This window comes from Triturus cristatus, chromosome 2_2 (genome assembly GCF_964204655.1).
Source record: "Triturus cristatus chromosome 2_2, aTriCri1.1, whole genome shotgun sequence".
Classification (NCBI taxonomy): domain Eukaryota; kingdom Metazoa; phylum Chordata; class Amphibia; order Caudata; family Salamandridae; genus Triturus; species Triturus cristatus.
The window spans coordinates 334,088,823-334,103,169 of NC_140582.1; the positions used below are offsets into that span (position 1 = coordinate 334,088,823).

Genomic DNA, 14,347 nt, shown 5'->3' on the forward strand with positions numbered 1-14,347 from the left:
CTGTGCAGACGCGCTGGGGTTCAAACCTGCGGTTGTGAGGTGAAACATAAGCTTAATAGGGTGGAAGCGTTAGCCCTCTGAGCCAACAGAATTGACTTGGACCAGAGCGGACTGGGCAGGCTAACTAAGTCTGGCTTATTGTCAGTATTTTCGTGCTGCTGGTGTTTCTAGAGAAGCAGCGGCTGAAATGCAAGTTTTTCACGTTCAACCGGACACTGCAGTCTGGAGTCATTTGAAAGTAGTGTGGATGGACAGAATAAGCATATTTGTAATTTCCCGTGAGCCTCTGGCCAAGGCCCGCTCATTAGACGGTGCTGACGATTCCACTGAAAAGTAAGATGTCACCTTAATTGATTTAGTTTCTGTTCCTTTGTGTTTTAGAGAAAATGAAAGCGCACTCTTGTGGAGGTGGGGTAGAGGGGACGCGCCTTCTAATGAAAGCGGCATGGTCTGGAAATGAAACCTGACCCAAAACAGATGATAGCCTGCGCGCCGCTGCTGCTGGCTCCAGAGAGCAAATCGCTCTGGGAGTAAACATTTCCCGAAAAGCAAAGAATGGAGCGAGAGAGAAGTGGGGGCGAGTGAGCACGGCAGCGCGGTGAATGCGAACACGCTCATTAAAAATAGATGGCGACATGACCCCGAACAGATGGCGCCCCTGCTCGTAACCGTAGGCCATGGGCGGATACATTCCCTGGGAAAGGTGGGCCATGCACCTGCCTTTGCCCAGTAGCGTGCTGTCTTTTTATAAAAACTCACACAAAGCCCAATTAAAAAAACACACGCAGGAGCGTGTGAAAAGTCCAGAGTGATTCCAAGAGGTTGTTTTCCTAGAGCAGCACATGCGTGCTGCGCTAGGCTTAACCTAAAAAGAATGCTGTTGCACGGTATAACCTTCAGGACTAGGGTAATGTGAAAAAAAGGCACCACAGGATCACTCTGGTTGTATTTGCTGAAATAGCATGTATTGAAACTGGATTAAGAACCATTGTGGGGGGAAAAATTAACGCTGAGGAAATCGGAGCTCATATTTAGGTAACAAAAACAGAGTTCATTTGTGGGTGGATTAGTGTGTTTCTTTAAACATATTTTCACTGCTGTGAATTTAAAAGTTCTTCCGGTAGCAATCTCTTTGAACTATTTGCATGCGCTTTGTGGACAGGATCTCAACCATGCACCACAATTGTTCTTGATGTGTAAAGGAAAGAAGAATTGAGGAGTGGTGGTAATGTATACCAGTCAGAGAAGAAATAATGATTTGAACATTATCTAATTTACAGAAGGTGTTTAACATGGTTGTAGAAGTTCCCCGTTGGACAAATGCGAAAATGGAGGTAATGTACAGTTTGATTGCTTAGAAAACGGATTCTGATAAAGAAAAATGTTTACCCATTTTCCATTTTTTTACTGTTTACTTTAGCATTTTTTGTGCTTTTTTTTGCATTGCGTTTGTTGGAGGAACTGCACGTCTATTTATAAAAGAGTCTGATACAGGCTTTCTCGCCTTATATTATTATGCAATTGAGTGCCCATGTGCCATGTGTATGTCATGGATTCGTCCTTATACGGACTAGACTCCCCTCAGTCATACTATTAATTGTCTTTGTCAATTCTTAATTCCATTTTGGTTGGATTTCAAGAGACTTATTACATTGGTGGGGACTGCGTTTTATTAAAAGATACTTGAGAGGCTCTAAAGTGATTGCTCTAATTATCATCATATTTGATATCCGAAAAAAAAGGTTGCTTTCCACCTGTGGAACAAGACTAGCAACGTTTGCAACTAGTTCCCTGGATAACTAAGAGATACTTGAGCAAAATCTGACAATTGGAAGAAACTTGAGCTTGTTGAAACTTGTGTTTTCAACTATATCAAGAGGAGTGGGGTAAACTCCCAAAGAACCGACCGGCCAATGTTCACTGGCTTACCTAATGGTGTGCTGCTATCCCATAAATACTCACCGATCCTGTGGTAAAACATCAACTCAGCAGTTGCCAGATAGAGCCTTATTTTAGGATTCAATGGATTGGTTACTCTCTCACAAATGTGACGGATATTTTATTTTATTGTATTTATTTATAAAGTTTTATATAGCGCGAACAAGATCCCGAAGGATATCGGAGCGCGTCACAATATGATGGGAGGAAGAACATAAATGCAATATCAACATCCGGTAGAGAGAGAGAGAAAAAAAAAGACTGGAATGGTTGCAGAGTGCGGGACAATTGCACCCAGGAGGGTAATACAATGAGCAGGTGTACACGGGCAAAGAGGGTGGGGGGGGGGGGGTCACAGTGTGCATTAAACAGGAGACTTTACAAATGGAGGTACCATGATAGTGGGAACAATGTCAACGAGCAAGTGAGCCTATCCCTCTAAGGGTAAGAATTTGTTCATTCGGAATCGTTTAGCTTCCAATTTGAGAGCCTTCGTTGAAAAGATTCTGCGTACTTCCCGTGGAAGAGAATTCCATATATTTGGGGCAGAGCCGGAAAAAACTCGGTGACATGTTCTCTTTTAGTTAAGGATGAGTGGTTTCAAGAGGAAGGTAGTGGCGCTTCTTGAGGCTTTTAAACCACAGGATAGTTCAAGTTTTTGCGCAAGGTACCTGGGAGAATTGAAGTGAAGGGCTTTGTGTGCCAGAACAGCAATCTTTAACTGAATTTGTGCTTCGTAGGGCAGCCATTTGAGAGATTTTAGGACTGGGGATATATGTTCGTAACGTTTGGTGCCTGTGACCAGTCCAGCCGCCGCGTTCCATGATGACCATAGTGGAGCTAGGGCGTATTTGGGAAGGCCACAGAGGGTAGCACTGCCGTAGTCTAGTCTCGGCAAGACAAGCGCTTGGACCACCTGCTTGAAATCATTTAGTGGAAGGAAAGGTTTTATATTTCTGAGTGACCTCAACAAGTGGTTTGCTCCCTTACATACATTGCTGATATTATTTTTCATATTCAGGTGCTTGTCCATGGTGACTCCGAGAGATTTGGCTGAGTCTATCATGATATCCTGTCTGCCGTAATAGAAGTGCAGTGTATTCAGTGGCACTTGTAATACGGTTGACAGGATATATGTTTTGTTTGTGATGGTGTAACCCGTCTGCCAAACTCTAAATCCGGTCCAAAATCACATACAGTAAGTGTCATAAATAGGTCTATCGGGTTTAAAAACAATTCATCCATACAAAGTTTACATTTTTAAACTCTTGAACATTGTTTGATTCACCCACTCTCTACCAGCTGCACTCAACTGCCTGCCTCCTTTAATCTCTGCCACACTAGAGGCTATGGACAAACAGGCCAGTGGAAACTGAAAGGTGGGGGCTGTACCCGCAGATTGCACTGGGGCCCATCTTGCTTCCTCTTGCCTTTCTCCACTTTTCACTCTGACGTCTTGGTTTCAGACACCCTAACCATGCTCCCAACCACCAGGACCACTACTTGTGGGACTTGGTTTCCCAGAGACTACAAAAATGGGGTCTCTGAGGCAGTGTGGTGTCTGGCAGTGAAGGGATTCTGGATACGGGTTGGAAGCAAGGACTCGCGGGATGTAGAAACAGGCAACCTTGAAGACATTTTTAGAAAGATGTAGTTTCTGATGATTGGTTTCAGCAGTCGCCCGCAGCAACCGAAGAAGGGAGACCAGTAGGCTTGGCCATTTCCGTGATACTCTTCTAGTAGGGAGAGGAACACATTCTTTCAAGTGAACATTCTGCCATTGATCAATTGGGCATCAATAATTTGAGAACTTAAGTTGGGGTTCTGCTGCCGTGCAGCCCCCAGTGTTAAACGTTTGCCAGAAAATGAGGGTGGGGTAGGTGGAAATCCAAGAGGCGGTCAACTAAATGTATAATGCACAACTGATTATTCAATATTAGAAATTGCCAGGGGCAATACAGCCCACTAGGGCATAACATCAAAATTGGGGCATAGTTACATGCAACCTTATTTAAAATATATTGTCATACATGCCTACTAGCCGGGGAATATCTGAAAAACCCACTGACCATGTCATGAGTGATGTAGTATGTGAGGTCATAAGCTGTGCATTGCGGGGGTGTAAGTTATAGTTAGCTCAGGTAACTATAACTGCTGAATTCACTGATTTTTGTACGAATGAAATGTGAGCCTAACTATAACATGCCTGTAACCTTTGATGATTTTTTTCTGTGAATTTCTACGTTTTTGTAAAACATTCTCCATAATTGGAACCTGTCATGTTTCACAGTGGATGTGCGAGCATCCGTGTGGGTCTGTTAGTGGGTGTATGAGTGTGTGTGTGTGGGTCTGTGAGTGGAAGTGTGAGTGTGTCAGTGGCTATCTTAAGTGGTCTATGAGTGCTTGACTGTGTGAATGACTCTGTGGGTTTGTCACTGGTTTGTGTCAGAGCCAGTGTGTGTCTGTGAGTGCAGTGTGAGTGCCGCTTTGGATATCAGTGTAGGTATGCTAGTGAGTTTATGGGTCTATGAGTGGATGTGTGAGTTTTTGCAGATTTCCAATCTTGGTGTATATAAAGGACAGAACCATGCTCTCTGCTCTTACAAGGAGATGTAATTTATGAATAAAGCCGTCACACTCACTGAAGTTCACATTTTACTCCAATGTATTTTCGATGCATTCACTTTCGTGAAGGGTTTCAGATCTTTTTTGAATATGTATTGTTCGAGGGAAAGTTTTTTGATTCTATTCCCCCCAGCCTGAAAAGATAGATTTGTTTCCATTTTTCAAGTGGAGCTTTACCTGGAGCACGTGCAATGTTTATATTTGTAAATTTTTCACTTTGAGGCTTAATTTATCTAAAATGAACATGAGGATCTGATGAAAATCTCATTTTTTTTAAAGGAGAATCTACAATTTTCTGCAAAATGTATACTCATCTGCGTTACTTTGAACTGGGAAATTAGTTACTATTTTGTCATTGTGCAAAAGTCTGGTGCATATTATATACTACACCTGCATAATAGACCAGCCATTTTTGTATTTCTCTGTGTCACTCCTTGACATTTGTTTCAGTGGCTTAATCATTTTTTATTTAATCGTCACAAATTAATTGCAAATGATCCTGATACGTATGTTCCGGTTTCGCAGGAACAGTTGCAAAGACAGTGTGTTTTTCAAAAAGTGTAAAACACATCTCTGCACATTTTGTTATTAATCTTTGACACTAGCTGTTTACTAACATAGTGTTTAAACTTTACTTTCTGTAATACTTTTTAATGATAACTGCTTTTAAATTGTATTTCCCTTTTTGGCAATGACGCCAGTAGTTGCTATGACGTCGGTATTCACGAAGATCATGTGACTATGTAAGAAAGAGATTTGCTTGGAGAAGACAGTTTTATCATCATAGAAAGTTCCCACCCATTTCTGTGTTCTTGGATCTTTCATTCATTTTTGGGTTATTGTCAGGAGCTGCCTGTGCTTTTCCTATAGAACTGTGTTTAAAGTTGGGGCGTTGCTATTTTTTGGCACTAAAATAGCAACAGGAGGAAGTCAGCAGGAGGAGGTACCACAGCAACCAGAGGAACAAGAGCAGGAGGTGGAGCACCAAGACTCTGGTGATGAAAGGCCTGCATCAAAGAAACAGAGTATTACATGGGAGTTCTTCACTATCTCTTCAGAGTCGACCCTCTCAAGAGATACGAACAAAAAATATTCATGCGATACAACTTCAATGCTGTACCATTTAAAAACATACAACTTCAACAGCTTGAAGAGGGCAAGGAAGGAGAAAGATGGAGAGGGACCCACTACATCTTCACCTACATCATCTGTCCAAAGATAGAGAGTTCCCAGTGAAGTTGAGAGGCGTTGTCACCAAGCCCCTAAGTTGAGGCGTGTTAGCATATATTGCCTGGACTGCAGCACTACACTCACAGCTGGTGAGCACTGTTTATGCCATCATTGAAGCTGCAAGGCAACATCCATGTTAATTTTTAAAAATTTAGATTTCTTCTGTTTTTGTGTTGCTTGTTGCAATTGTTTCTCCCTCGTTGCCATTTAGTTTGATTTAAAAAAAAAAAAATACAAAATGTTAGAAAATGACAGAAAATCCAGTTCTACAAAAAATAAGAGAAAAAAGGTAAGAACCTCCTTTTATAGTTAAAAAAAGCTAAAATGTGCTGTATGGGTGAGTGGGTGTGTGAGTAGCTGTGTGGGAGAGTGACTGGGTGTATCAGCGTCTATGTGGGTGAGTGACTGTATGGGTGAGTGAGTAGTTCAGTGAGTGCTAGTGTCAGTGGTTTTATGGATCAGTGTATGGCTGTGTGAGGGACCGTATGGGTGAGTGACAGCTATTGAGAGTGGCTGTATGAGTGAGTGAGAGGGTGTGTGAGTAGCTGTATGGGTGAGCGAGTGGTAGTGTAAATGGCTTTATGGATGAGTTAGCAGGTGTGTCAGTAGGTGCATGAGTTAGTGGGTGTGTGATTGGTTGTGTGAGTGAGTATTTTTTTTGGGGGGAAGAGTTTTATAGAGCGCAAACTAGACCTGAAGGTATCAGAGCGCTTTACATGGGCATCAGTTGCATTACCAACAGACACATTCAATTTTTTTGTTGGGCGTGGGGAGATTAAGTGATTTGCCCAGAATCATAGGATGTTGAGCGTCCTTGCTGTGACTGGAACCCGGTTCCCCAGCATGAAGGTTGACTGCTCTATCCGTTAGGCCACATCCTCTCCCCAAGTGAATGGGTGAGTGATTGCATGAGTGGGTGTGTGGGTGAGTGAGGGGGTGTGTGAGTAGCTGTGTGGGTGAGTGAGTGGGTGTATCACTGACTATGGGGGAGTGTGTGTGAGTGATTGTATGGGTGGTTGAGTGAGCGGCTGTGTGTGTGGCCATACGGGAGAGTGAGTGGTGTATGAGTGGCTGTAAGGGTGAGTAAATGATTGTGTGAGTGGCTGTATGGAGGAGTTAGTGCCTGCCTCAGTGGTTGTATGGGTGTGTGAGTGACTATAAGTGAGTGAGTGGGTGTATGAGTAGCTGTGTGGGTGAGCGAGTAGTAGTGTAAATGGCTATATGAATGAGTGAGCGGCTGTGTGAATAGGTGTATGAGTGAATTAGTGTGATTATGACTAGTTGTATGAGTGAGTGAGCAGCTGTGTGAGTGAGTGGTTACATGAGTGGCTGTATGGGTGAGTGAGTGGGTGTATCAGTGGCTGTATGGGTTAGTGAGTGGGTGTATCAGTGACTGTATGGGTGTGTGAGTGCATGTGTGAGTGATTGGGTGAGTGAGTAGCTGTATGGGTGAGCGAGAGCTGATGTGAGTGATTGGGTCAGTGACTGCTAGTGAGTGGCTGGATAGGTGCATGAGATAGTGTGTGAGTATCTGTATGGGTGTATGAGTGGTAGTGTTAGTGGCTGTATGATTGAGTGTGTGAGTAGGTGTATGAGTGAGTGAGTTGCTGTATGACTGGTTGTATGAGTGAGTAAGTGGCTGTGTGAGTGGCTGTATGAGTGAGAAAGTACCTCTGTGAGAGGCTGTGTGGGTTAGTGAAGGGTTGTGTGAGTGCTGTATGGGTAAGTTAGTGCCTGTGTCAGTGGCTATATGAGTGAGTGAATGGGTGTGTATGTGGCTGTATGCATATGCGTGAAGGGGTGTGTCAGTACATCAATGGGTGAATGAGGGCTAGTGTCAGTGGCTGTATGGGTGAGTGAATCGCCGTATGGTGAGTAACTGCTATTGTTCGTGGCTGTATGACTAAGTGAGAGGGTGTGAGTTGTTGTATAGGTGTGCGAGTAGAAGTGTAAATGGCTGTGTCAGTAGGTGCATGAGTGAGTGAGTGAGTTGGTGTATGCTTGGTTATATTGGCGAGTGAGTGCATGTGTGAGTGATTGTAATGGTGAGTGAGTGGCTGTGTGAGTAACCATATTGCAGAGTGAGTGGTGGTGGGAGGGACTGTATAGATGAGTGTCTGAATAGCTGTATAGATGAGTGAGTTATAGTGTCAGTGGCTATATAGGTCAATGAGTGGCTATATGAGTGACTGTATGGGTGAGTGACTGCTACTGTGAATGGCTGTATGGATGAGTGAATGGATTTTTCTGTTGCTGCTTGAGTGAATTAGTTTGGGTGTATCTACTTAGAGTGAAGTAGGTATGTGAGTGGCTGTATGGGTGAGTGACTGATTGTGTGAGAGGCTGTATGGGTGAGTGATTGGTTGTTTAAGTGCCGGCATGAATAAGTGCCTGGGTGGTTGAGTGAGTTGCTGTGTGACTGACTGTAACTATGCTCTATTACACTGAAAGTTTGAATTACAAAACAAACAAAACAAATAGGAAGCTATGGCAAGAGTACTTTATGTTTGGAAACACTTTCCATGGATAGCTATAAGCAATATATCTGTGGTAGAAGAAGTGTTTTGAGAAATGTAGCAACGTTCAACTGCAGCTGCTATAGAAAAAGAACATAAAGATATGTTAGTTTTTAATCTTCAAAATAACAGAATCATGGCAACACACATTATGTGTACTGTAACACTGTATTACAATGTAGTACAATTATCAATTTCCCTTTTTTACTGTTCTCAGCCTCCATACTACATCACCATAAACGGTGGTCTGTTTGAAGCATCATCCTCAAACAGCAGGAAAAAAACAATGGGTTGTAAAAAAGAGTCGAGGATGTTGTGCTCTTCGATGAATGTGGCGAGTTGGCTGTTGATGGCTTTCTCAATAACCTTTGCAGGGAACGGGAGCAGGGAGCTAGGTCTGTAGTTTTTGAGGTCGGTGGGGTCCGCTGAGGTTTTCTTCAGGCGGGGGTTGACCTCGGCGTGCTTCCAGTTGCTGGGGAACGAGGCGCTCGCCAGGGAGCCGTTGATGGTGAGGCGGAGCATTGGTGCAATGGTGTTGGCTGCTCTGTTGAAAATGTGGTGGGGGCAGGGGTCCGTGGGGGCCCCAGAGTGGATTGACTTCATCATCTTCAGTGTGTCTTCGGTAGTGAGGGCTGTCAATCATTGGCTTCAGGGTGTTAGGTGTGGTTGTTGGGGGTTCCGTGTGTTGGCTGTCTTCGTCGAAGTTGTTGTAGATGCTCTTGATTTTGTGGTGGAAGAAGGTGCTGAGTTTGTCGCAGAGGTCTTGTGAGGGAGGGATGTCAGTCGACTGTTGGGTTGGGCGAACTCCTTGATGATGTTGAAGAGTTCTTTGCTGTTGTGTGTGTGTGGAGATCCTGTCTTCAATCGCCTATTTCCTCGTTTTTCTGATGAGTTGGTGGTGGGCATTGGTAGCGGCTCTGAAGTTGTTCTGAGTTTCTGTGGATTTGGTTCTCCTCCAAGTCTTTTCGAGGCGGCGGCAGGTGCGTCTGGATTCTTGAAGTTTGGTGGTCGAGTGTGTGTCCTGCTGAGTGCGTGGGTTCTGTCACGATTTGGCGGAGTCCGATGTTGTGGAGGTTGTCCAGGAGGGAAGTGGTGTTGGATTCCAGTTGGTTGTCGAGGTGGAAGTTGAGGTCTCCCAGCAGGGTGTAGTTGGTGGATGAGATGGCATGCGGGGAGATGATGTCTGTGATGGCGTTGATGAACGGTCCTCGGGGGTCCAGGGGGTCTGTAGATCAGGGTTCTTCGGAGGGTGGTGGTAGGTTTGGTCTGTATTTTGAAGTGTAGATGTTCCATCATGTCTGTGGGTTTGTCGGGGAGTGTGCTCGGGCATAGGGTGGATTTGTGGACGATGGTGATACCTCCTCCCGGGTGGGTGTGGCGATCTTTTCTGGAGATCTTGTACCCTTGGAGGATGGCGATGGCGATGTCCGGTCCCGAGGTGATGTTGGTCCAGATTTCGGTGAGGAACACTACGTCTGGGGTGGTGCTGTCGATGAGGTCCCAGATTTCGGTGGCGTGTTTGTAGAAGGATCGGGCTTTGAGGCGGATGCATTGCAGGGTCTTCGGTTCTGTGGTGTTCTTGCGGTTGGGTTTTGCTGGGTCCGTGTTCCTGGTGGTGCTGTAGGCTTGACGGCAGCGGTGGCAGCTGAAGGGTCCGTGGGTGTCGGCCGGCAAAGGTAGCTTGCAGTTGTTGTTGCGGCCTGGCTGGAGTTCGTGGAGTTCTGTTGGGCTGTAGCGTTGGCGGTGCGGAGGTTCAGGGTTCCTGGCACTGGTTGCGGTCGGGTCGTGGACAGGCGCAGACGGGCTTACCTTTGGTGCGCCTTCGGCGTGCCAGCTGCGTGACCACACAGCGGCTGCCATAAAATAGGGGAGGGGACAGGGACGATGAGCTGGGAGGCGGGAAACAAGTGTGGGCAGGGGGGAGGGGCCACAGGGACAGCAGCGGCGGGGCACACAAGTGGGAAAAGCAGGGGCACAGGTGGGGAAAAGTTGTAACCAAGCAACACAATTCAAATGAACTAAAAGCAGTCAAAAATCAATGCGGGAGTAAGAAATCACAAAAGTACTGCCAGGAAGCGGCCTCGAACCCCACGTGGAAGAGGCAGGGGCTTGGCGGCAGCGTCGATGGCGCGGAGCTGCAGGGGAAGAGCGCGTCAGTGACCAGAGTCAGCGGACTCACTCGCGCTCCCCCGCAGCGGCCACCATAAAATAGGGAGGGGGAGGGACGATGAGCTGGGCGGTTGGAAACAAGTGTGGGCAGGGGGGAGGGGCTGTAGGGCAACAGCGGCGAGGCGCACATGTGGGAAAGCAGGGGCACAGGTGGGGAAAAGCTGTAACCAAGCAACACAATTTGAGTTTCCAATTTGGAACCATCTGCTCTGCACGGTTGTAGCATTAGTATAAGGTATTTTGCAGTTCTGGTTAACATAGAGATAACATCTGATCTGCAGTTTGAGCAGGTCATATTTTAGTTAGCATTCTGCAACAATTTTTCAAAAGACACACTTTTAGAATCTGGTGATGTTAAAGAAAACATTCAGAATATTTTAGTGGTAGATAAATAAACACAATTTTCAGTCATGGTTCCACGTTTATCTCACTCAGAATAAATTCTCATTATTTACATTTTTTCTTCTAAAACTCCAGACATAACCATCATAAATTTTTGTACATGTTGTTGACTGTTAAGAGTAAACATTACTGATCCACTGCATATATCTAAAAGATCTCGAATACCTGAAACAGAATGTGTCACAGTTGCAGTAAATGTTGCAGCAAGAGAGAAAGTGCAGAACAGTCTCCTATCTGCTTTTTGTTCAATTTATTTGACCAGATGTGGTAAATGAAACAGTATGTTGAAAACAACATTGCATACCTGTTGACACGTGAACTGTTTTCCAATTGGTAACCTATGAAATCTCCGTCATTTTCCGGGTTTCTCTTCTTAGCGGGTTCTATATTGTCGTTGTGTCCTTTCTTTTCTTCAGCATTTGTATACTCTTGTACTTTTCTGCTTTGGACAGACTATTTGTTTCTCATAAGCAGGGTATTGGCCTGAATGAGGAGCATACTGTCTTCTTAACCAATTGTACTCTGTTACACAGGTTGCATTGGCACAGACTTTCTTTTCATTTAAATCAATCAAAAACAAACCCGGACAATGTTCTAACTTGTGACAATGCTACATATGACATTCCTTCTTCAAATACAGTGCTTCCAATATTTACAAAAGCTACATCTACAGTTAAATCTTGTGATTATGGACAGTTATAGCATATGCTAGAGAGAGTTGGAATTGTTGATGTTGCACATATAAGTCTTTCACTCGCAAAAAATGTGCAACACAACAGCCAATCTGCTTCACACAATCTATCTGATTACTGTTTGTAGCCAAGTACTCAACCTCATATCTATTTGGGAAATTAATAAAATCAATTACTTTATCCATTGCACCATTTACTAACCCTTCCTCTACATTTAAATTACGGCGCAAAAGTACGCGATAGTATTTGAACACACGTAAGCGCTTTTCTAATCCTACAGTTTTCGAGACAGAGTACTCCAGAGTATCCAATTTTTTTAGCTGTAGTAATTGTTCATTAAACTTGGAGGACTCTTCAAGTGTTGGCATTAAACATACTAAAGACTTTAGTTCTTCAATTAAATTATGTATTAGTTCCGCTGCACTAATATTAGATGGAAATCATTTTTTATCAGTCGTCTTTCCAGTGCACGTTTCCCCTCTTTAATCAGAACTCCTATTCTAATGTCTTTCAGTAATTCAGCATAATTTACATCCGATGCTTGGCGCATATTTTCTTTATTAGTTCCTTGTATTCAAAGTGTAACTAAATATTTACATTGCCAATTCGCCTTAGAGTATTTCTTGTTTCACTATGCACAAGTGTTTTGAAAACTGGTTGTTCTTTTACGGCGGTGAGTTGCAGTAGATTACCAAATTGAATCAAATGTTTCCTCCAAAGAGCACATTGTAGTTTGTTCTCAAAATCTGCTGCCTTCTTAAGTGTATGAATGGAAACATTAAGTCTGATACCATGCTGACCTCATCAATTATTAAAAGCTTCAGTTTCTTCAATACTCTTGACACTTCATGGCAAGCTTGACCAAATAGTTTCTGATATGCCAGTTTATTGTCATATTCAACAGGTAGCATTAATAGGTAATGTAAAGTAATGCCTTTAATGTTATGTGCAGCTAATCCTGTTGGTGCTGTTACTACACAACAAGTTTGAGTCTGTAGTCTTCTGTAGACACATTGAGATCTTTAATTAGGAAGCTTTTTCCAGTGCCAGCTTGTCCACTTATGCATAGTAATATTGGTTTGTATGAAGAACAATCACACGGTTTCCTCTCGTCAAGAATTTCATGCTCTCTTTTATCTTTAACTTTGTTGTAGATTTCTTTTTGTTCATTAAGTTGTTCTACTAAGTGTTAAAAATCCACAGTTTCCTCTCTTGCTTGCTGCAGTGCAGTCGCTACATCATAACTATAGCTGCTTCATTTTGAATAATTAGTTCTCCAAGAGGATCTTGACTCGCAGGTGCAGAACTTTGGCTGATTTGTGAACTCTGTTTCGCTATCTCAGCAGCGATGGTTTCTTCCCGTTTAATCTCGTCTTTCAACATTTGCAGGTGTGTCGGAAAGACTGAGCACTCAGTACTGTCTTTCACATTTTTGAGTCTTCATAACAGTCGTAGTGTCCAAGTAAATTTGATTCAACATGCCATGACTTGATCTGGCAGCAGCTGAATTATCTAACAAGCTGTAAGTAGCCATGGACACTTTAGCACCCATTAAAAAGTACTATGCAAAGATGGCGATCGGGACGGCAGCGTAGGCCCCGGCTCCGTGAACCTCCACATCCCGCACAGATATCCTGCATGAGATCCTTAGCCTGCGCTATATGCCCGTGTAGGTGGCTGAGAGCGTGAACCGATCGTGTGATTCTGAAGTTTCTGGCGGCGGTACCGCCGGAGAAATGTTCATTTGAAGTTTGCGGCCGGTGCAACCCTGGAACCGGGACCTCGGGTGGACAACACGGCCGGGCGGCAGTTCAACAACAGCGGCCATTGGTGACTGGGTGGAGTCGGAATACCGGAGCGGTGCGAATATTGGCCTGAATTTCGCCGTGGTCGTTCCTACCACTGAGCGTAGCGGAACGAGTGCATGCCCGAGGTGGCAATTCCAAGATTCTCCGGTAATTGCCTGAGCCTTCGCCGGTGAGCTGCCCGGACGCTGCCCGTAACTCGTCCCGATTTTCGCGGGCCGCTCCCGGATTTTTGCGGGCGCTGGTCCGTGGTGGGGATGACTGTTACCTATGACCACACACTGGATACGTATTTTTGCCTGCCCCCGGAACCCTGTTTTCAGTGACATGGAACTTGATGCGCTTGTGCCTGAGTCCCGGTCCCAATCTGGGGTGGACTTACCCGGCGACCATCTTGATATGATGGAGTCTATCATCCTGTACACTGGGTCTCTGCAGGATTGGGAGTGTGTGACTAAGAGGAGCGTAGCGGAGCGGGCGCCGGGAGCTGTGCCGGGGTACGGTGACCTTCTCGAAGCTCTCGGTGCCCTTCATTCCACCTTGGTTCACGGCGCCTGGGTATTGGGGAGAAAGCTCGATGGTATTGCGTCAGCATCGGAACAGTTGCGATCTGCCTGTCCCCAGGTACACAGGGACTTGTTACACTTCACACAGGAGGACAGTGTCGTGGCCGCCCCTGTGAATAGGGGAAAGCTGGAAACTCCGGACAATGTGCCAACGTGTGATCGGCTGGCTGTGGGTCTGGTCTGTTCCGGAGGTTTTGGATTTGAGCAGGGGGTGGTGGCTTTGTCCCACGCGCGGCCTCCGGCGACCCAGGCAATATTCAAGCAACGGTCGCCTGCTCTGGCTGATTCCGCCTTCCTGGACCTTGTGTGTAGTGCAGATCCTGGGGCAGTACTGGGAAAGATGATCCTCCATAATGCTGACTGTGTTGGTTTTAGGGACGTCCACCCTACATGTGTGTGTCGCT

At 45.0% G+C, this 14,347-nt stretch overlaps 1 protein-coding gene across 1 annotated transcript in view; it reads left to right on the forward strand.

Moving 5' to 3' along the window:
* Positions 1 to 14,347, forward strand: part of PPA2 (inorganic pyrophosphatase 2) — a 360,440-nt gene that overhangs the window by 105,561 nt on the left and 240,532 nt on the right. The window contains exon 4 of the mRNA XM_085641413.1: positions 1,281 to 1,334. Within this exon, the coding sequence (XP_085497539.1) occupies positions 1,281 to 1,334 (54 nt within the window). The remainder of the gene's footprint in view (positions 1 to 1,280; positions 1,335 to 14,347) is intronic.